This window comes from Penaeus monodon, chromosome 7, assembly GCF_015228065.2.
Source record: "Penaeus monodon isolate SGIC_2016 chromosome 7, NSTDA_Pmon_1, whole genome shotgun sequence".
NCBI classification, from domain to species: domain Eukaryota; kingdom Metazoa; phylum Arthropoda; class Malacostraca; order Decapoda; family Penaeidae; genus Penaeus; species Penaeus monodon.
Genome location: NC_051392.1, coordinates 12497478 through 12521814, shown reverse-complemented (window position 1 = coordinate 12521814; position 24337 = coordinate 12497478). Strand labels below are relative to the sequence as shown.

The 24337-nt window shown below is 47.0% G+C and overlaps 1 protein-coding gene across 2 annotated transcripts in view; it reads right to left on the bottom strand.

Annotated features, from left to right (window-relative positions):
* The window catches only part of LOC119575097 (proteoglycan 4-like), a 114010-nt gene that overhangs the window by 41256 nt on the left and 48417 nt on the right, over nt 1-24337 (bottom strand). For both annotated transcript variants that reach the window (XM_037922503.1, XM_037922502.1), the window contains exon 2: nt 12371-12376. In XM_037922503.1, the coding sequence (XP_037778431.1) occupies nt 12371-12376 (6 nt within the window). The remainder of the gene's footprint in view (nt 1-12370; nt 12377-24337) is intronic.

Below are 24337 nucleotides of genomic sequence, written 5' to 3'. Positions count from 1 at the left end.
TGGATCACGGCGGAGGTCAAGGTCACGTTCCACATCAATTTCTGCAGGAATCTGGTTCACGAGAGACGACCTCGTGTTATCGTCTTGCTGTATCTATTTCTGGATGCGACATCTGCTTCCTTCAAAGACGGATTTTTTGCCACTGCTTACGATCCGTATCACCGAATTTCAAACAGCTCGCCTAAATCCCCCAAAACGAATCCCTTGGTAAGGAGTCAATCAGTTATCGAGATGTCTATCGCTTCTTTCAGAGTATGTCCTTTCCTCTCTGTCAGTAGTGCATGGGTTTCTGAGCCCAACATTACCGATTCTTCCTTCACTAAGATCGTCGCATCTTATACTTGACTATTTTGTTTGTTTCTATACGTCCGCCTCATTCCGTCCTGATTTCAAACAACCCCATATCCCCCCTCTTCTTAAAGTTTTTCTTCATTATCCATACCTTGTCTATCCTCTCCTTCCTCCTATATCCTTCCTCTCTCTCACTAACTCATCCCCCTCACACACACCAAGACGTTGTGCAAAGCGGCAACATCGACGGCATGACCCCTTGTCTCGGCTGGCCGGACCGGAAAGGAAGGCCCTCGCAGATGTGGAGGAGAGTCAGCTTCGAATGGGGATGCAACGCCGCCGTCGGATACCCATGGAACGGTGTAAAGGGGTAAACGACGGTGGGTTCGGATGACAAGGACGGAATGAGGAGAGGCCGCAGATGTGGAGGGGGCTGGTGGAAGGGATAGGTAGAAAGGAGAGGAGAGGGATGAGGGAAGGTGAGAGGGGAGGAAGAGGAGAAGAGGGAGAGAGGAAGGAGGGATGGGGTGGGGGTGGGGGAAGGGGAAGGGGAGAGGAAGGAGAGAGGGAGATGGAGAGAAGAGTTAATGAGGAGTACGGTGAGAGGGGAAAGGAAGGAGAGAGAAAGAGAGACAGAGAGGGAAGTAGGGATGGATATAATATATATATATATATATATATATATATATATATATATATATATATATATATATATAGAGAGAGAGAGAGAGAGAGAGAGAGAGAGAGAGAGAGAGTGAGAAAGGGGGGGGTAAAGGACGGAATAATTGGATATGGGAACAGATGAAAGGCATAGGACCCCCCCCCCCTTCCTCCCATACGCATCCGAAGAGCCCCTGCAACACTGTCAAGGAAGAAGTCACGGATGGAAACCGCTAACTAAAGACAAGGTGACGGCGTTATGCTCCGCGTGCACTCTGCCAAGACGTCAGCCAAACGTGTGGTGGTGACGCCGGTGGACGGCAATTTCCGCCCTCTTTCGTGTCTTCTTCTTCCCCTCGTCCCCTTCTATGCCCCCTCTTCCCCTTCCATTCCCCTTCTTCCTCCTCCCCTGCCTCCTCTTCCCCGCCCTTGTCCCCCATCCCCATGCCACTCCACCCCCTCCCCTCCCTTCCTACCCCAGCCCCTCCGCCTGTTCAAAGGTGGGGTCGGGAGCCAGCATACAGTTAATCCCCCTTTTAAGCCTCCCCAAGTCTTGCAGGTTTCTCAACGCACGTGACCTCTACCACGCACAGGTGCACCCATACACATGCCTGCTTACCTGTAATACGTCTGTGTATTTCCTCATTTAAATGCCTTTCGTTAACAATTTGAAAATGACTTCCCCAATATCCAGACCTACTTAAAATTTAAAATAGCAAAATGCCACTAACATACTCACGACGGCGGTCACTGCACAAACGGTGGGGGAACATTTATATTCCTTCAACAACATCTTCGATCCTTAAGCTCTTGGAACTTTTCCAGCACCACTTTCTCCACCAACCACACCACCGGTCCACCAGAAAATGACGGGGGACATTCCTGCCTAACCTTCATGGGGTGACTGACAACACAGCCAATCTACCGTCACTGGTTTAGGTAATTCCATATTCATATCTCACCCGGGCACTATCGTAACGCTTTGTAACCCCCCTATGTATACCGACAGTACTATTCAAAAACGTGTATTAAGGAGCTTTGGACTGCCCGGAATGCGAAATGACACAGGTCGACACAAACTTTAGTACTGTCACCTGTGCATTTGGGCAATAAAATCACCTAATCTTCTGCACACGCCAACCCCTCCCCCTCCCCTCTCCCCTATCCCAACCTCGCTACCTGTTAACAACACCAAGCCCTTCACGTGAGAAAATGCACACCTGTCAAGCCACCTCGAGATAAAGTTCCCACCAACGACGAGACACGACACGAAACTGACACGCTCGTTGAGACATCAAGGTGTCAAAGTCCGGCCCAATGACTCTCGTCGAAAGGACCCACGACTTTTGGAGGTTGGGGGAAGCGACGAAAGTGCCCGGCCGGACGAAAACACGTGGTGAGGAGAACGGTGATGCTGAAAAAATAAATTGTGAAGGTGGAAACTGCGGGCTGGCAATGACACACTCACGCAAGGATACAGATATCGACCAGCAGAACGGAAATGGAGTACGAGCAAGCAATGGGTGGTTGTTTCGGCTTGTGATCGCGAAATATATGCGCGAAAAAATGCTCAAGGATCATTGCGATAACGGCTGATAATGAGTGCAAAATGAGCGACGGAGGCCGGGAGGAAGAAGAGACAGAGGGTGAGAAAAAAGATAAAATGAGAAAGGGTAACGGGAAGGGATGGTGCGGGGGGGGGGAGGAGAAAAGATCGAATGATAGAGGAAAAAGAGAGTGGGGAGGAGGCAGGGAGGAAGGTATGGGGCAGAGAGAGGGGAAAAGACAATCAGAGAGGAAAATAGAAAAGGCAAAACGGAAAGAAAGAGTGGGGAGAAGAGAGAAAGGGAAAGAAACATGAAGTGAGGGTGTGACGTGAGGGTAGAGGTTACACGGCCCCTGGAGGTCGCCCACGAGGGAAGGCCGCCGATAAATTGCATCAACTTCATGCACGGAAAGGCGCTCTGGCCACGACTAACGGACACATGAACAAAAATGCAAACGCGGCTTCTCAACAACATAGTTCCGTCTTTCCCTCTGACTATTTCCTTGTGCGAAGTCGAATAAAATCTCGCTCATTCAATGAAACAAGACACGATACTTGTGATCATGCAACGCGGGGGTTGTGGCACCACTGCTAATGGTACAGTAATGTCATTATTTACCTCAGTCACCCGTATTCAAAGCAGTTACACGGACTTTACTCTAGCGCGACACGAACGATAGAATAACGACCCTGATTCATGTCATGTTTAACCTTTCAAATATTTCCCACTCACGGTGCCTTGGACTGATACTGCCCCCCCTCCCCCCTTCAAACATGCACAGAGGCGTCATATTGTTTCCCGATCTATCGTACTTTTTCCCCCCGTATATTCCTCTGTCTATCAGTTCACTGTCTATTGGACTTTCCTTCGCCCTTCCCTTTCTTCATTATCTGCACTTCCTTCACGCCGATATCCTGCTTATCCTCACTCTATCTTCCCCTCTCGACTTACCTCTCTACCTCCTGCCTTTCCCTTCTCCCCATCGGCCTCTTCCTCCCCATCCTCCCCCTCCTCTGCTTGTGCCTCTTCCTCTTCCTCTCGCCCCCTTCAGCCTCAGCCACTGTCCCCTCCCCTCCCCCTCATCCCACCCCTCAGCTTCTGCCAACCTCCCTCCCCTTGCCCCACCAGCCTTTGCCTCAGCACAGCACCCCTCCCCTCAGCCTTAGTTCTTCCCCCTCCCATTCCCCCTCTGCCCCTCCACCTGCTCTTAACATTCGCCCGTTCCCCCTCCCCATCCCCCTCAGCCTTTGCCCCTGCCCCTTCCCCCTCCCCCTTAGCCTTTGCCCACTCCTACTCCCCCTCCCCTTCCCCTCTACCTCTGCCCCTTCCCACTTAGCCTCAGCCTCTGCCTCTGCTCCTTCCCCCCCCACACTCCCCCTCAGCCTACCACGCCAACTCACTCCCCTGCCCCTCTCCCTCCCCTCCCCTCCCCTTCAACGAGCCTCCTTCCACGCTTCCTCCTGCCACTTGACCAAACAGACGCGGCCTTCTTGAATACCCTCTTAAAAAACAAGAAGTGAAGGGAAATGTGACTTCAACTTCCCCCTTTCGTTGACGTGGGTGTTGTTTTGACAGGGAGACGGGATTTTCCTTTCCTTTTACTCTGAGATTCACGCTGTCCTCCTGATCATTCGTCCAAAATGTATAGCGCGATAACTCTCTCCGACCATCACATTAGCATCATTTTCTTGCCAGTGGGTCCTAGTTCTGTGTTCTCTCCTTCTCCATCTCCTTCTCCTCCTTTTTCTTCTTCGATTGTCTTCATCTTCGTTTTTTTTCCCCTCTTTTACCATAACACATACGCCTCTTTCCTCTTCGTGGGATTCCATACCCTTGCCGGGTCAATGTTATCTGGTTATAATTCCTATTTCTCTCTTCCCCCGTCTCTCTCTTCTCTCTTCTCCCTTCTCTCTCTTTCTCTTTCTCTCTCCTTCTCTCCCCGCTCGACATATAGGTGGGTGGCAGCGTGCGAATATTGCATGCACTTTACTTGTTTTGTCTAAGTGTCAAGAATATATTTCCATATTTGGTTCTGAGGCGTTTCAAGGACAGTTCTGCAATTTATGTGTCGTTTCTTCTTTCTTCCCTTTCTCTTGCCTTCCATTCGTCTTTCTTCTTTCTTCCCTTTCTCTTACATTCCATTCGTCTTTCTTCTCCCCTTCCCTCCCTTTCCTTTCCCTTCCCTTCCTCGCTTCAGAGTTACCGAAATTCCCTACCGAGCCTCTGGACAAGGCAAGGACAAGGAGGCTCTTTTTCCATAATAAAAAAGGAGTGGAAGAAAAAAAAACGAAAAAGAAAAAAAAATGGTGCACCTAAAAAAAGAAGAGGGCAGCTTAAACACCTGGAAGTCAGCATGACAAGGAGACAATCTATAAAAAAAAAAAAAAAAAAAAAAAAAAAAAAAAAAAAAAAAAAAATGGGAGACGTGTAGACAGCATAAAAGAATATCCTTGGACTCTATCCAATACTCCGTGCAGAATGTGTAAAAAAATGGAACGAGTTTACAGTCATCTGCATCGCAATCTCTACCTTATTAAAAAGAACATGTGAACAAAAAATAATAATAACAATCTGAAATACCGGACCGAAACAGAGACGAGAATAAAAGAGGGAAAATGGCCTTCTCTTCGCGTTCCTGCATCATCCTTGTTTTTATTTATATATATATATTTTTTTCATATTTTCATAACATAAGACACCGTCTCGTTCAGCTACACATTCCACATTTTACTCTCCCAAAGTACCAAACGAAAGCATCGCCCGCGCGCCCTCGTACGAATTCCCACTGCAACCCACCGCACGCCAATTTACGGGGAGGCTCAGACCCAAAAGTTGTGCAAGCTGTGGCAAAATTCCGTCGCTCTCCATGTTGCAAACACAATACAGACAAACCCTCACGTTCTCTCGCGCAAAGGTGCAAGTTTGTGCAACTGTTCCCTGAAAGTGCGCTGGCGAGAATATCAAGCAATTCTAAACGAATATATACCTCGGTCTTGGCATAGCGTGCGTTGTGTAATACACTTAGTGCACTGTAGGTGTCTTCTAGGTGTCCTACTGATGTTTTCGGTGTATTGTAGCTGTGTTATAGGTGTATTGTTGACGCACTGACGTCGTGTTCTAGGGGTATTGTATATGCACTAAGTTATGTTTGGGGTTGTAAGCTGCGCTGCAAATGTATTGTACAGTCAAAAAAATAAAAGTATAGTTAACTTTTGCTCAAATTAATATGAAAAATCGACGAAGCGGTGTGGAATTTAGCAAGGTAGTTAGGTATTTCAGCTCCTCATTGACCACAAACAAAGGTATCATATTTTTTTTTCTCTGACTGTACATGGTTTGAAGCTGTGTTTGGAGGTGTTTTCTACCTGGGTTCTAAGTGTACTGTAAATGCATTGTAGTTACATTCTAGATGTAAAGCTTGTTTTGTTTTTAGCTCTACCGTACTGACGATGCATTGTAGCTGTATTCTGGCTATACTGCCGATGTGTTAGTGTTATGTCTAGAGTGTGCCAAGGATGCATTAAAAGTGTCTCTAACGTCAAATACAGTAATCATGAAGACAAATGACAGATGTGTAGATCCCTGTAAACAACAGAACACCTGGCGACAAGGATCCAGGTGTGGGCGAGGCAACAACTTCCACTATCACTCTCGATAAGTATTTACCTACGAATAAAAAACGCTCATACATTCTTATCGAACTAATATATACTACTGTAAATACATGAGAACATCAATGATTTTTTCCCGGAATTATACTAAACAACAATAGAAAATTTAATTTTAAATTTATTCTTTTTTTTCTCTTGAGAGAGAGAGAGAGAGAGAGAGAAGAGAGAGAGAGAGGAGAAGAGAGAGAGAGAAGAGAGAAGAGAGAAGAAGAGAGAGAGAGGAAAGAAGAGAGAGGAAAGAGAGGAGAAGGAGAGAGGAAAGAGAGGAGGAGAGAGAGAGAGAGAGGAGAAGGAGAGAGAGAGAGGAGAGAGAGAGAGAGAGAGAGAGAGAGAGAGAGAGAGAGAAGGAGAGAGAGAAGAGAGAGGGGAGAGAGAGAGAGAGGAGAGAGAGGAGAGAGAGAGAGGAGAAATAAAGAGAGAGGAGAGAGAGGAGAGGAGAGAGAGAGAGAGAGAGGAGGAGAGAGGAGAATTATGGAAGTAGAGAGAGAGATGATGAAGATGAGAGAGGAGAGGAGAGAGAGAGAGGAGAGAGAGAGAGAGAGGAGAGGAGAGATAGAGAGAGAGGAGAGGAGAGGAGAGGAGAGGAGAGAGAGAGAGGGAGGGAGAGAAGGAGAGAGAGAGAGAGAGAGAGAGTGAGTTTCTTACTTTGGCAAGTTTATTTTGAGATACATAGATAGATATATAGATATAGATAGAGAGAGAAAGAGAGAGAGAATGAGAGAGGGAGGGAGAGGAGGAGGAGGAGGGAGAGGAGGAGGGAGGGAGAGAGAGAGAGAGAGAGGAGAGGAGAGAGAGAAGGAGAGAGAGAGAGAGAGAGAGAGAGAGAGAGAGAGAGGAGAGAGAGAGAGAGAGCGAGAGAGAGAGAGAGAGAGAGAGGAGAGAGAGAGAGGATTTATTGGCAAGTTGAAGAGAGAGAGAGAGAGAGTTTCTTACTTTGGCAAGTTTATTTTGAGATAAGAGTAGAAATTATATTATTGGAAGTATAAAGAAAGAGAAGAAGATAGAAGGAGAAGAGAGGAGAAAGAGGACGAGAGAGAGAGAGAGAGAGAGAGGAGAGAGAGAGAGAGAGAGAGAGGAGAGAGGAGAGAGGAGAGCAGAGAGTATGAGAGAGAGAAATCTATGAGGAGGATGAGAGAAGAAGATAGAAGTATAGAGAAGAGAGAGAAAGAGGAGAGAGAGAAAGAGAAGAGAAAGAGAGAAGAAGAGAGGAGAGAGAGAGAGAGAGAGAGAGAGAGAGAGAGAGAGAGAGAGAGAGAGAGAGATAATACATATAAATATATAAACAACATAAATAACCCACCACGATTCAGAGTACAGTGCCACCGAAAGCTGTGAACATACACGCAACATTCGCAAAACGTCCGACGTCGTAGCATATTTCCCTGGACGTGGCATTGCATGCAACGCGAGGCTTAACGGGCAGAGAGAGTGGATGCCCTTGGTGCGTGGACATCTAAATGCGTCAGCCAACTCGCCACTCGAAAGGCTTCCTTGAATATATGGCCAAGCGACTTACGGAGTGACTGCTAGGGCCTATAGGTCCCCCTCTATATGCATACCTAAGCCTGTAAGTATTACTCGTCAAGTTACTTACACACACGGCCATAAAACACAAGGTACAGACAGATTGAGAGACAGACAAAAACTGCACTTATACACCCGCGCACTTGCAATTGCATCCGCATCTATATCTCCACCTACATTCGAACTGCCCGCACGTGCGCGCGCACACACAAACACAAACACAAGCATAAACACACACACACACACACACACACACACACACACACACACACACACACACACACACACACACACACACACAATGGACAATTTACAACCGGGACGTCTGATCTGGCTTCTCTCGTGACGTCACCCGCTACACACTCCCACGTCCGAGTGTGACTTCGCGTTACGGGAATGCTTAACGCAATAAAACTTTCCTTGTTGTGAAATGCCATCCGGCGCCTTGTCATGCCATGCGACTGGATCAGGCTGGCCAAACAAAATGACGTTCCACAAGAGAAGCAGATCTTCCCCAGAATCAACGCTCCCTCCAATCCCCCCTCCCACCCCCTCCTTTCATCCCTCCCCCACCCAGCTCATGAGCCACCGTGACGAGGGGGGCCCCGTTCGGAGCGTAACGTCGCCGGGCCCCGATCATAGCATAATGACCTTGCCTTAATAGAAAAAAATAATAAATGTAGCGAGCATCGACACTTCAGTGGGATGCGCGATGTGGACGAACATTAATGTTAATCGCGGCCAAGTGCACAACTACAGCCCATTTATCCAGAGCATGCACAGAAACTAACGGCGAACGCAGTGAGGGAGGGGGGAGGAGACGTAGGAGGAGGAGGAGGAGGAGGAGCGGGGGAAGAGTGGAGGAGGTCTGTGGTATGCTGTTGTCCAGGAGGTCAGTACTCCACGCTAAAGGGATGCTGCTCCTTCATGCCGCACGTTGTAGCCCTCACGAACACTGCACCTCACACAACTTTTGGAAGCCGCGCTCCTTCCAACCCACCCTCGCCTGCTCCTCCACGCTGCTCTCTCACCACCGCGTTGAATCGTCAATAGACTTTTTTTTCCTCGTGCTCTGACGTCACGTGTGCCTATCAATGATGGCAATTCCATTCTTTACTATTTCCCGGTGAATTCCCTTTTCGTGCAATAATAACCTCCTTTTAACCCCACCCTCGGAATATGTTTTCTTGCCCCATTCTCTCCCATTCTATTTAATTTCCTCGTCTCTTCAACCTCCCCCTCCCTTTCCTTCACATTTTGTCATATCTATCAGATAACCTTGTTGAAACACGAATCACCAAACATATTCACATTATTCAACTCTCTTAAGACCTTCTGCATTTGCATTTTCACCCAATTTATCCCCATTTCAGTCCAATTACAGGTTAAGAGAGCGTCTCCATTTCTATACATAACAGCGAAACACTCCACGCGTTAGCTTGTGTGTGCATGTAGGGGAAAACTGTGTATTAGAGCATGCTAGATTTATTACGAACAACGACGCCCCACGACGACTACGTTGACACGAGAGGAATGCTTTTCTGTAAATAGATCAACGTTGTAAATGCTCACGTGTAATTCACCTCGTGTTCCGTGTTAAGTAATCTAATGCAACTCGAAGAAAAATATTTATTTTTAATCTTAAAAAAAAAATCATCACACAAGACGAACATCAGTTCCTTCCAGACGATGGTAATTTGGGCAAACTTTCGTGTTTTGCATACTCAGGAAATTAATTCCAGCGAGCGACGGGGAAAGAGGGAGTCCCAAGACAAGAGTCGGTAACAAGAACACCTGAGCGGGCGAGTCGGCGCCTTATACTAAATTACGAAGTCAGTCAGGTAACGGTAGCTCGTTGTTGCCACATGTTTGTCCATACTTTCCTGCCTCTGTGTGAATAGCTTGTCGGCTTTACAATAACAAAACGAATCTGGTTCTTCAACTCCTGAACACGATCATTCAGCGATCGAGATCAGAATCCTAGGCCCCCAGCGCCAAAAAGAACGCCACGTAAACAAAACAAAAAAGCTCAAGAGACACGAGAGCGCAGCGGGAAATGGGACACTGGATAGGTGTCTTCGCCGGCGGGAGCGCGCGAACCCGACGAAACATCCCCAGCCTCGTTTCGACTCTCGGCCGTCGCACACACGCGGCCAATAACACCTGCACGACGATCCGAATTCCGATAACCCGAGGGACACTTTCCCCGACGTCTGGCCACGTTTAAATTATGGCGTTTGCGGACTGTGTGTGTGCCGAGTGGGCCTTGATGCTGGTCCTCAATGTCACGTGGTTCTTTCTCCTTTCAGCTCGTTTCTAATAACGGAATGTCCCTCTACGTCGTCCTCCACCCTTCTGCTTTCCCTTTTCTTCTTTTCTTTTCAAGGTACAAACGTCTGTCTTGTATTCCTGTACCTCAATCAGTTGCTTCCTCGATCTTACAAAATGGCGGGCTCGTCAATGCATTCCGTAACACCTCATTTCCTCGCCTTAGCCTCCGTTAGAGAGATGCATGTAAGTCAACCAATTCTGTTGTTATAATGGCAAAGTTCTTTATGGCGAATATTAGAAGAGTCCCTTCGTTCCTCAAAATGTTTCCGTTGATGGATTCCACGTGCTCTCACTGTTTTTATCTTCTTCCATCCAGCGTAACATCTGGACGATTATACAATTGAAGACTAAATGTTTACTTTCGGATCCCTATCTACCCGGCGGTGAAATCTACACTGCGTAGAATTTGGATTTAATAGTAATAATGCTGGAGAATTATAATTCATATTTTGACGACGATTGTGTTTTATTATCATTATGAAATGATGCGCAAGAAAGGCAAACAGATTTTCCTGAGAATAACAGACAATCTCATGATGATGATCACACTTTCCTTTCACACTCAAATTGGAAACGTTTTTCGTAATAACAAGGCTTACAAGTGGCTCTACCAAGGAAAATTGCTGAATTCACTTGATTCGCTGGAGAAACTGTAACATCGTAGTTTGCCCTTAAATCGACCGTTTTCTTTTTATCTGGGGCACGCATGCAAGTACGCACGCACATACAAATACACACATAAATCCACATACAGTGTCTATACTAGCGTGTATTTACGCCCACCCACGTAAGCACCAACCCACTCGCCCACACCTTTCTTAAAATAAAATAAAATAAAAATATGAACACGCCTTCCTTCGCTGCTTCCTCAACACTTCACAAATTAACTCAACGTCGCCGAGGAAATTCCTGAGCTCATTTTTTGTGAAATGTCTCTGCACATAGATGGCTCTGCAACTGCTTAGCCACAAAGGAATCAATTAGTAGACCTTGTGACCTTAGCTGATTTCACCTTTCCTTGAATTGGAGGGAAAAACGTTTTTTTTTTCACTATGAATGTCGGTTATTTTTATTATAAACATTATAATTACTATAATGTTATTGACATTAGTAACGGCAATATAAGATAACGTTAAATATTTTAGAAAATCAAGGAAAAGGGCAAACAGGCGAGACAGACATTACTCGTAATTGGCTCCTTGGTTACTTAGTATAAGTCCACTACTGGAAACTGCATTCTAAACACGCCCATACACAGCGCTGGGCGTGCGCGAGGTCACATCCCAGTATAGAAGAAGCCCGCCCGCACCAATAAGGTTCAAACGAGGTTCTTCAGACAGGTTCTGGGTGACCTCTCCGTCCCACGCTGCTTCTGCCTTTCTCTCCTGCCTCTCCGCTGGCTTCGGATCGTAAATCAATGCTAAACATTCACTTTGTTTATGACAATCAAATCATATGAGCTCGATTTGTCCGCTTCCGACCTTTAAAAAGATGCTAATTACTATCCAACTAACGGATACAACAAAGTTTAATCCAGGAATGCAATTAAGACAACGACGCTCCAGAGAATCAAGTGCCAGAGACAGATCGATTAGGACTATCCACAGGCCTTCCGTCGTAAGCGAAAGCACGTCTCCGCATACTAAGAACACCCTTTGGCGGAGAGGCCGAGGGCGCGCGGATACAGTAACACTAAATCTCGACTTTCTCCATACTATTGTTATAATATAAATATTTATGGATCAGTGTATTTATAAATACATATGGCTGTGCGTGTGCATATACATTTATACACAAACACACTTACACTATATATATATGTATGTATGTATATATATATATATATATATATATATATATATATATATATACATAAGATATATATATATATATATATATATATATATATATATATATTTATATATATATATATAGTGTGTAAGTGTGTGTGTCTTTATTTGTGTGTTGATATTGTGTGTTAAATGAATATGCACACGCACAACTATTTGTATTTATAGATACATTTATCCATAAATATTTATATTATAGCAATAGTGTGTGTATGTATGTATGTATGTATGTATGTATGTATGTATGTATGTATGTATGTATGTATGTATGTATGTATGTGTATATATATATATATATATATATATATATGTGTGTGTGTGTGTGTGTGTGTGTGTGTGTGTGTGTGTGTGTGTGTGTGTGTGTGTGTGTGTGTGTGTGTGTGTGTGTGAAAGAAATGGAGAGGGAAAACCTGGAGGAACGTCGAATTTACACCCAGTTATTAATTCTACTTACGGGAACAACTCGACTGGTCTCCTAACTGTGTCATCCACATACCTTTGCCTGCGAAAAGAAAAAAAAAAGTCGTTAGTGGTGGGGTTGAGTGAACACATACGGATCATAAAAACAAACACACACAGCCAGACACCAAACCATAAGCAAAAAAAATTATGTCTCCAATATCAAAGCCTCTCTAACAAGCCATATTTGCAGAATGACGTAACGCGGCAGTAAACTTAAAAAATACGTAGTCATCGTTGTTAAATACGAAAAAGAAGACACCAGAAGCCACAGGAGCGCCGCCAGCACTGCTGCTCTGGCATAGTTGGGGCAGCTGCTCTCTGTACTTTTTCCAGAAGTTTAAACAAGCCAGAAAAAAGTGTGAGGCTTTTAAACGTTTTCGTTAACATTCTTATTTTTATCGTCACTACATTTCACTGCCATTATAAGTATCATGAACTATTGCTGTTATTACTATTACCATTATTATCAATACCATTATCGTTATCATGATTACGATTACTATTACTAATATTACTATCATTATCATCATCATTATTGTTACCATTATTGTTACTGTCATTTGTAGCCGCTATAATGCTGAGCATTATTGCCCTTATCTTCGGTTAAATCTCCCTACAACCACCGGTCCCTTTTCTACTACACAGCCTATACGTATATATAACAACATTTACGCTCCTGAATTTCACACGCGCTTAATTGGGTCACTTATCCTCAGGTCTTCCCTCGCTTGGCACCTCCAGGCTGTTAAGGGAATGAGGATGTCAGGGCGCCCTCAATACCGTCTGTACTTGCCTGAGGTCGCATCGTGTATGTACATTGTCGAAGCCGATGATACCTCTCCCTTCCAGCCATCACTTTCATCCCCTTTCCAGAACCGAGTGGAGGAGGTTACACAATGGCCGGAATTGTGCAGACAATATATATATATTGGTTTTCGTAAGGAAAGTATTCCGGCATGACAGTGCCACTCGTGCTGAGATATAAAGTAAAAGAGAGAGGAAAAAAGTTTGAACATAATCCAATAGGAAATTCGCGTCATGAGGGCTTACGATGTCGGCGAAAAGGCAGGGGCGGCGGGCTGAGGCAGTGCTGGGGGCGAGGGGCTGGGGGCGAGGGGTTGGGGGCGAGGGGCTGGAGGCAGCGGAAGGGGCAATGGTGAGTGACAGAGTTTGGAGGTAGTGACAGGAGCTATAGCAGGAGTAAGGGCAAGAGGTAGCGCCAAGAGCAAGGGGAGGGGCATTGGCAAGAACAAGAGGCATTGGCAGGGGCAGAAGCAGGAGCAGAGGCATGGGGCGGCAGACTCACCGTACAACGGGCAACGTGACCCCAGGCTGTGGGGCACACCGGGCCTACACTAACCCGCGCTGCACAAACCCAACACTCATCTTGACGCGTCCCGGTAACACTAACGGTGAATCAAACTGCCGCCACTTCCTATTGTGACCGGCGACACAAGCTTCCTGGCAGAAAATCATCCAAGAGAAAAGCGAGACCACCAGCAACTTAATCAATACGACATCAAAGAGACCTATGACTGGCAGTATCTCGAGCAAGGAAGTGCGTTTCTAAAGAACTGTCTGGGGAGGTAATCAGGTCCTTTGATGTGACGGCATGTGCTGCAGCAGATTGTTTGGAATGCCACAGGATGATGTGTGTCCTGACACATCATGAATGCGCCATTCAAAGCACACATCAATCGTATCTTGAGAATGGCATCGGTAAAAATAACAACAGCGATGACCATGCCTCGTGGTTTGAACTGGATGCCACACTTTTGTTGAGAATCTTTGGGTATTCAAATCACACCGGTAGATGTAGATAGATATGTAGATGTAGATGCACCCTAATTGAGGGGTGACAAAACTGTTGTGAGGTGTGATCTACTCGTGCCAGTTATTCTGAAGATATCTCAGGTTTACACGTAACTCTCCCTAGTAATTACATGTAAATTGCTTTCTTATTCAGATTACAGTAGAGTTCACTTGGCCCGACCCCGCCAAAGTCTGTTGGCCATATTAATTTCATCTTAACCCACTCCTTATGCCAATTTGTTATCCCCCGTCGCCGCGAGACCCGAGGGCAGGTGCGCCACCGACTGAAGACAACCCGCCCCCACTCGCTTGATTGGCCACCCGTGCCCTCACTGATAATCGGGCGGCATTCTTCTTCTCAGCGTGGAAGACTTCCCTCCGTCCCTCTAAGGTAATCCTACAATCCTACCCTCGCCATGAGAGGTCGCATCAGCCCCCCCCCCCCTCGTCTGCCACCACGTCGTCGCGCCGAATACCCCGAGGCCGATGGGGTTTGGATGCTCTGCGGGGGTGGGCGTCGATAACAAAGCCTCGACGTGGTGTATAATCTGCGCGAAACACATCTTCATTCGTTCTTATTAGCATGCAGGGCCTTTAGATAAAACCACATCAGTCATACTGACTTGTCTTTCAAGTCATATGATTCTATGAAATATTCCGTTTCAATTTAATCCCCTAAATAACCCGTTATATGACATATACACCGTGCAATTACCTCCGCACTACCCGAAGGCTAAATGAAAAAAAAAACAGTTATAATAACCTCCCATCATGCCATAAGAAGGACCACTAAACAGGAAGATGCAGCCAATGACAAACGCATTTCGGATCATCAAATAACGAATAAACCCCTCGACATCTGAAGGCCATTCGTCCGCCGTCTGCACCTCCGACGGCTTCCTCTCGATCGGCACCGAAGAATGTGCGGATAACTGTACGTACGCCGCAGGACTCTCGTTGTCCTGCTGTCCCGGACGATCGCCCAGCGTCCTCGCGGGAGGCGGATCCAGCGGCTGTAAAAACTGGACTCCTTTTCCTTCTGTCGGAACCCGAAGGAGGGGAGGAGAGAAGGAGAGGAGAAAAGGAGAGAAGAAAAAAGAGAGGAAGGAGGGGGAGAGTGGCAAGAGAGAGAGGAAAGGAGACGGAAGGGGGAAAGGAAAGATGAGAGAGGAGAACGGAGAGTGCAAAGGAGATACGAGATAGGAGAGAGGAGAGAGGGCAAGGGGGAGGAAGGCAATGAGAAGGTAGTGAGGGAGGGAAAGAGGAAAAATAAGGAAAAGGAGTAGGAGAAGGGAAAGAAGGAAGAAGAGAGATAGAGAAGGAAAGCTCGAGAACGAAAGAGAAGGAGAGAAAGAGAGAAAGTGACAAGGTCTTTACCAAAAAGATAACACGTCTCACCTCACCAATTTATTTCTACCCTCCCACAGTCTCACAGCTTACAATCGAGCTTTATCCCCACATACAACCCCCCTCCCCCTTCCCCCCCTCCCCCACACACAAACAGCGTACCCACTAAGTGTAAAGCCTCAAGCCTCAATCCATGATATAACGGGCAAATAAGAGACGCAGGTACGACCCCGACGCAAGGGAAGGTAAGTGATAGGAGCTGTTTGGTACTTTTAGCAGAGTGGGCGGGGGTTTCACTTGCGGTTGGGAGAGAGAGAGAGCGAGCGAGGGCAAGATCTGAACATAAATAAACATTGAAAAAGCGGCGGGGGAGAGGGTGAGGGGGAGAAGGTGAGGGAGCGAAGGGCGGTGGGAAGGGAAGAATATGCAGATATATTGTTATAGAGAAAAAAATATAGAGATAGATAGAGATAGATAGACAGATAGACAGTGAGTGAGTGAGTGAGTGAGAGTGAGTGAGTGACTGAGAGAGAGAGAGAGAGAGAGAGAGAGAGAGAGAGAGAGAGAGAGAGAGAGGAGAGAGAGAGAGAGAGAAAAGAGACGAGAGGAGAGAGAGAGAGAGAGAAGAGGAGGAGAGGAGAGAGAGGAGAGAGAGAGAAAGAAGAGAGAGAGAGAGAGAGAGAGAGAGAGAGAGAGAGAGAGAGAGAGAGAGAGAGAGGAGAGGGGAGGAGGAGAGAGAGAGAGAGAGGAGGAGAGAGAGAGAGAGAGAGAGAGAGAGGGGGGGGGGGGGAGCCAGTGAGGCGAAGAAGAGCAAGGAAACGGAGGGATTAAAAGGAAATAAAGGAAAAAGGAAGTGACAAAGGCGAGAAGCGAAGGCAAAAACGCAACAAAAGATATAAAAAGGAAAAAAGGGGCAACAAAAAAGAAATCCACACTGGAAGCGAAGGAGACGGTGGGTGGGGGAGGAGAGAGAGAGAGAGAGGAGATGGGCGTAGAGGAAAGGAGAGAGAGAGAGATGGGCGTAGAGGAGAGAGAGAGAGAGAGGAGATGGGCGTAGAGGAGAGAGAGAGAGAGAGAAGATCGGAGTAGAGGAGAGGAGAGAAAGAGATGGGCGTGGGGGAAGGGAGAGAAAGATGGGCGTAGGGGAGGGGAGCGAGGGATGGGCGTGGGGGCTTGGATGGTAGTGACAGAGGCAGAGCAAAGCAGCAGGAAGTGCGGGCGGGGAGCAGGCGGATGTCCTCGGTGCGGTGGGGCCCGGGGGGGGGGCGGCGGCGGCGATGGTGGTGGTACTACTGGTATCGACAGTGATTATTGCCGCCGCGATACCATATCGCAGGGACAAGAGCGCGTCCATCCCCCAGAGTGGCGGCGGCGGGAACAGCGATAAAAGGTGACATCGGACAAATGGCCTAGGGAGGAGCGGGACAGAGCCACAGGGCGAAACTCGCAAAGCCTACGAGGACTTCAACGCCAGTGGTAATGGCTACATGATGAAGCTCCTACTACTGCGTGAAAAAAGAGAGAGGCACTGGACTGTCAATTGCAATTAATCTAATTTCACTTCTGAAAGGAAAACTTATACATATGTGTGCGTGTGTGTCATTCTAAAAATCTGCAAGTTTCTCTCTCTCTCTCTCGTCGGGATGATTTTACTCTCTGGATCATTGGCTGACTGCTGAACAAAGCGCTAAACTCTCAGCTGGTGCCTCGCGCGTGCCAGCTGTCATGACACCGGCAGAGGGCTCCGGGAACCAAGGCCTCTGACTCACCCCGCCCATGACACGGCCACAAAAGGAGATGCTCAGGATCATATCTACCACCTCTCCGAAATCCGCCACGCGATGATAAACACAGGAGATCAAACACACCACATAAAAAAAATACAAGAAAAAAAAACTCGACAAGTAAAAAAAAAAATAAATAAATAAAAAAATAAAAAGAGCAGAGCATCGATACGACGCAGCCGGATGTGACACAGTTTTTCTCTCCCGCCACGGACGTATCTCTGTACATGGCGCCCAACGGGGAAGACGCGCGAGATCCGATCGACACCAGTTCTCCTTTCCGATCTCTGTCCTTCCGCCAGCGATCGAGTTACCAAAGCAAGACCCGCTGCTTAATACTGTCAATGTTATTAAGTTTTCAACGAAGCAAAAAGGCATTTTAAAGATCTTTCCCGAATGTATAGTCTAGATGATACATCGAGCCATTCGAACATCAAAGCAAGATACATAAACATAAATTAACTTTTAGACCAAAACGTAAGATGCATCAACCCATTCGAACACAAAAAAAAAAGTTACACCAAGCAATTAGAGAAAACAAGACATGTAAAACCCTTTCCCTTTCCCTTCCCCCCTCTCTCCCCCGCCCATTTACTTCGACAATCCCCCCCCCTCCACCCACGAAAACCAAAGGGCGTTATACGATCGTTATCAAGTGCGATCGCAACGTAACTTCGTCGGCGACACTGTCACGTTAGTCACGGAGGTTCGACTCGTGATCGATCGTTACCCGGTATGATTGGGATCAGTGTGCCGGGCTGTCATCTCATCGGTCATAATCAGTATCACAGCCAGGAATCACTATCACTCATCATCATCGTCAAAATCAACATCAAAATCATCACCATCACTATCTTCACCACAATCACCAATACCATCACTATCATCACCACAATCACCAATACCATCACAATCATCACTATTGCCATCATCACAATCACCATTATCATCATCACAATCATCACCATTACCATCATCATAATCATCACCATTACCATCATCACAATCATCACTATTGCCATCATCACAATCACCATTATCATCATCACAATCATCACCATTGCCATCATTACAATCATCACCCTCACCACCATCACGCTGCAGCTCGATCCTGACGCGGGACTTCGCCGTCCATATGGTGGCGTTGTTTTGACTCCCTCGGAGACGTCCGCGCTCAAAAAGACGGTTCTAAATGTGATTATTTTCCTTCATGTCATCTTCCTAAATTAGTAAGCCTCTCCTCAATTCTCTGCGTCTTTTCCAAACACATTTTTGATAACGGTTTTAAAATTTTCTCCGTCCATTTCCATCCAATTCAACTTCAAAACTGGATTCCCCTTTTATGAGGCGAGTCGCCCATTCTCCTCCTTATCTTTGCCCCAATGACATGTCAAGTGACTTATTTTCCTCCTGCGGCATTCCGCGAGCAGCCTTTCCATACAGTGAGTCACTAACTCTTATACTTCCTCTCTTATCCTTTCGGTCACTGACTCAGTCCTCTTCCCTTCGTCTCTTCTTTTTATCACCGAACTGACTCACTGCCACGACCGCACATCATCTCACTGACTTTTCCAACACAAGTGACTCAAGCTGACCAACACATGACTCTTTTAAACTGGCATTCCTCCAGTAAAGTTTACAAAATGTTCGATCCATATTCGACCGATCATTCCCCCCCCCCATCTCGTTTTCCCTTGTGCAAGCAATGGAATGAAGCGAGGCTGACTCGGGGCACTGTTATGAAACCCTAAAAAAAGCAGCTTTTATCTTCCTTGTCCATCAGCGAGGACACGCCGCAAGCAGCCTTGCCTCCGCGCGCGACGTAGGAGACTGGTCAGTTACACTAGAAAACGGATTTCGCTTATTTTGGCATACCGGCGCAATCTTCGGAATCACAACTACCAACTTATCCAAAAATGCGGAAGCAACTACCAAAACCCATTCGTAATAAGTGATGGGGACATGATTGCACGAAGAAATGGCTTTAGATTTTTTCCACAGACGCAGGAACCTATTTCCTCCGATTCCAGGTCGATTTTCTAGCAGCGGGAAGGGGGAAGGTGGGAAGGGGGAAGGGGGGGGAAGGGGGGAAGGGGGAAGGGGGAAGGGAGAGAGAAAGAGAGAGAGAGAGAGAGAGAGAGAGAGAGAGAGAGAGAGAGAGAGAGAGAGAGAGAGAGAGAGAGAGAGAGAGAGAGAGAGAGAGAGAGAGAGAAAAGAGTGGGCAGGGGGAGGGGGACGGGTTCTGACCCATTGGCGAAAGGGCAAAAGTCGAAAAGAATACCGTAAAATATAAAGGGCGGAACGGCACAACCACTCAAAATCACTACTTTGGCACCTTTGTTATCATTAGCATTTATCAAATAATATAATTTGCCCGCCTTTCTAACACCACCCCGAAGGACAGCCAAACCTTAAAAGTTATTTTTATTACCTGCTGCCCACGGCTGAACTTTTCATAATCTTTGTTCACATGAAAGATGATTTTTTTACGATGTATAAAAAAATATATAATAACAATAATAATAAATAAATAAAAATGACCCTTAAATCTCTTTCTATCAACATTACCTTTATCAGCAATTTTCAAAAACACTCGAGAATAAAACTACAGTAATACTTTATTAACTGAATACATAAATAATATTAAAGAAAATAGGCCGTCGCTCCTATAAGCCATCTTCGTGAAACAAAACCGATCTATTTCATCTCCCGCCAATAAGATAAAAAAAAACACCTAAGAACATTTGACAGAAAAAAAAACACGCAGAACAAACAAACACCAATTTACATCCCCCACCGCCGCCACCCCACGACATAGCATACTTGCGGCTGGCTGACAGGAAGCGCCCGTTCCGGCTTCTCCGACCTGTAACTTCCGACATGCAGATTCCTTCGCCAGAGCCGCTACGTCTTCCACGCGTCGCTGGGCATCGCACCGCTATGACAGGAGCTCCATCTCGAACGGGTCTGCGCACTCTGTTCTCTGAACCCTGATCTCACTCATTGCAAGTCTATCTGTAGTGTTAACTATAAAAACTCTTCCAAAAGTTTAATTTTTAAAACACAAACCTCATTTGAAAAGCAAAATGACGAGGACCGCTGCTAAATTAAAAATCGTTAAAATCGTTTGAGGCAAAAAGGGTTTGCGGGAGGGACGAAAACACTTAAATGTTTTGCTGTCTTCGCGGACAGATCACCGCCATGTTCACATTCTACAATCTGAAAATAATTTTCTGGGGGTAATTTGAGATTCTTCCGGACTTGGCGACATCAAAAAAACAAAGTTCCTTGGGATACTAAGGGCGATGACCCCCAACTCCCGAAGCCCCCCCGGGTGATATTCACTGACGGCGTACGGGCAATCCAAAACGCAGGGCGTGGCCTCGGAGCCGCCTCCCATAACAGGATTACATGACAAGACACGCCACTGCACAAGATCTACACGCAACCCGTTTCGTCGCCTGTCTAAATTACCTAGGTGTTCGTTACAAAACACCTACGGGAAAAAATGCGTACATACACATTCACAAATGCTTTTGCGCGCGCACGCACATACATACACACAGACAGACAGACAGACTCCCTCCCTCTCTCTCTCTCTTTCCTCTCTCCTCTTCCCATCTCCTCCTCTCTCTCTTTTCTCCCTTCTCTCTTCTCTCTACTCCCTCTTTCCCCTCCCTCCCCCCCTCCCCCCCTCCCTCCCTCTCCCTCTCCCTCCCCTCCTCCCCTTTTTCCCTTCCCTCTTCCCTTTTCCCTTTCCCTTCCCTTTCCCCCCTCTCTCCCCCTCTCTCCTCCCCCTTTTTTCCCCCCCTCTCTTCCCTCCCCCCCTCTTTCTTCCCCCCCTCCCCCTTTTTTTTCCTCTCTTTTTCCCCCCCCTCTCTTTCCTCCCTCTCTTTTCCCCCCCCTCTCTCTCATCTCTCCCTCTCTCCTTCTCTCTCTCTCCCTCTCTCCTTCCTCCCCCCCTCATCCTCTCCTCTCCCCTCCTCTCTCTTCTCCTCTCTCCTCTCCGTCTCTCCCTTCTCCTCTCTCTCTCTCCTCTCCATCTCTCTCTCTCTCTCCCTCTCCTCTCTCTCCTCTCCCTCCTCCCCCCCTCTCTCTCTCTCTCCTCCCTCCCCTCTCTCTCTCTCTCTCTCTCTCTCTCTCTCCCTCTCTCTCTCTCTCTCCCTCCCTCCTCTCTCTTCTCTCTCTCTCTCTCTCTCTTCTCTCTCTCTCTCCTCTCTCTCCTTCCCTTCTCTCTCTCCTCTCTCTCCTTCTCTCTCTCTCTCTCCACTCATCTCTCTCTCTCTCTCTCTCTCTCTCCATCTCCTCTCTCTCTCTCTCTCTCTCTCTCCTCTCTCTCTCTCTCTCTCTCCATCCTCTCTCTCTCTCTCTCTCTCATCCTCTCTCTCTCTCTCTCTCCATCCACTCTCTCTCTCTCTCTCTCCATCTCTCTCCTCTCCTCTCTCTCTCTCTCTCTCTCCCATCTCTCTCTCCTCTCTCTCTCTCTCCTCTCCTCTCTCTCTGCTCTCTCTCTCTCTCCTCTCTCTCTCTCTCTCTCTCTCTCTCCTCTCCTCCTCTCTCATCCTCCTCTCTTCTCTCTCTCATCTCTCATCTCTCTCTCCTCTCTCTCCTCTCTCTCTCATCTCTCTCTCTCCCATCTCTCTCTCCTCTCTCTCTCCATCTCTCCTCTCTCTCTCCTCATCTCTCTCTCTCTCTCTCTCACCTCTCTCTCTCTCTCTCATCCTCCCTCTCTCTCTCTCTCTCTCTCTCTCTCTCCTCTCTCCTCTCACCTCTCTCTCTCTCTCCTCTCTCTCTCCATCTCCTCTCTCTCTCCATCACCTCTCTCTCTCCCATCTCCTCTCTCTCTCCCCTCTCCTCTCTCTCTCCATCTCACTCTCTCTCTCTCCTCTCTCCACTCTCTCTCTCTCTCCCTCTCCTCTCTCTCCTCTCTCTCCATCACTCTCTCTCTCTCCATCACTCTCTCTCTCTCTCTCTCTCTCTCTCCTCTCTCTCTCTCTCTCCTCTCTCTCTCTCTCTCTCCATCTCTCTCTCCTCCTCTCCCCCTCTCTTTTCTCTCTCATCTCTCTCTCTTCTCCATCTCTCCATTTCTCTCTCTCCATCTTTCCATTTCTCTCTCTCCATCTCTCCATTTCTCTCTCTCTCTCTCCATCTCTCCATTTCTCTCTCTCCCTCTCCCTCTCCCTCTCCCTTCGCTCATCCCTCCACAACTAACAGCACTTCCCTTCGCCCATCCCACCAAAGACGGCACCCACGAGCACCCTCCACCTCCGACCAGGGCGCCGTCGGGGAAGCATGACCCGCAGATCCCGGCGAGCAAACAAGACGAGGGAAGATCGCCAAGGGACACGGTCGCCAAGGTCAGACGGGCCAGGGCGGGGCGACTCGTCCTATCCTCCAGGTGCTGAGTCTTGCCTGGGTACGACCGAGCCGAGTCTTCCTGAGCCACTCTCGAGTCATTACTATGGCTGTAGCGTTCGCATACTCAGTGTACTTCTTCGGGTTAATTGCATCTCTCGTGCTGGTCGACGGCACGAGAGACCCACATACCCCATTCCCCGTGCCACCCCTTCGGCATACCAATATCCTGACATACTCTGGCGATAACATACCAACATGAGTCTAGTACATGAAAAAGAAAACATAGAAAACTTCCATGCCGTCCCGTCATGCAGCGCACGTTAAAGAGTCAGACACTGTTAGCACGTGTACGCTTTGGCATGCAGAGAACGTCGGATTAAACAATCATGCACGTGGAGGGCCGTCTCGAAAAGCCAGGGTTAACTAGTTGCTTTTTGCTCCTTTTTAACTCCAAGGATCGAACATACTGGATTATCTCATACTCGTCCAAACACTCGATTTGTCTTACACTCGATTAATATTCATGGACGTGGCATCAAAATGAGAGTAATAAAATTAACACATACGAACACAAAAGCAAACGGGTAGAAGAAAATCAGTATAAATGCACACAAAAATTACTCGCATACATACATTATAAAACTATACGCACACATACATTATAAAACTATACGCACACATACAAACTAAAAATCAATAAACCAAATGACAACCAAGAAACATAAAAAACAAGAAACAAATTAAAAATAATAAAAAAATAGCCCAAGACCAGGTCCTTCGTTCCAAAAGGCGTAAATAAACATCGTGTGGGAAATGTGTCACTACCAACACGAGGGGAAGCCCTGCCTTGCCATGCCCCCTCTCCCCCCATCACGCCCCCGCCCCGCCCACACCGTGATAAAAGACCCAAGCTGACATGGGCTGGGGTGGGGCGCGTTGATCTCCAGATGTGGGTCAACTCGCCCGCTTAAGACTGCAGTTTAACCTTTTGCGGCACAGGACAGGTTCAAGGTGCGGGCGCGGGGCGTTATCGCCGAGTAAAAGTCACCTTCAAAGCACGAGCTCGCCGGAGACACGGCAGAAAAAGAGTCTCACTTCACCTCCGCCGCGTCGTGGTCTCCCTTGGCAATTATTCAAACCTTACAAATCTGGGAATTCTCTTCGCACAAACACAGACACAGACACACATACACATAGACAGAACATACAGAACAGACAGACACAGACAGACAGACAGACAGACACACACACACACACACACACAAAAGACAACACGAGTTACACAACACATTTATCTCCGAGGATTTCCCATTCCTCGCCCGCAGCTGACATTACTCCTTTGTCTTTTTACTCCATTTCTTTGGTCGCTTCGCTTCTGGTAAAAGATATCGAGACACAGAAAGCGACTTATTAGGCAACCGGTATTGTGTTACAGGTGTGGATATTGGAGCGCCGGAAAAGAGAATGGATATGCAATGCAAAGCGAGAGAGGGAGAAAGTGATTGCATGGGAGATGGATAGAGATGTGGATAATGAGGGAAAGGAAGAAAGGGGCAGAAATAGTAAGATAGATAGACATATATATATATATATATATATATATATATATATATATATATATATATATATATATATATATATATATATATATATAGAGAGAGAGAGAGAGAGAGAGAGAGAGAGAGAGAGAGAGAGAGAGA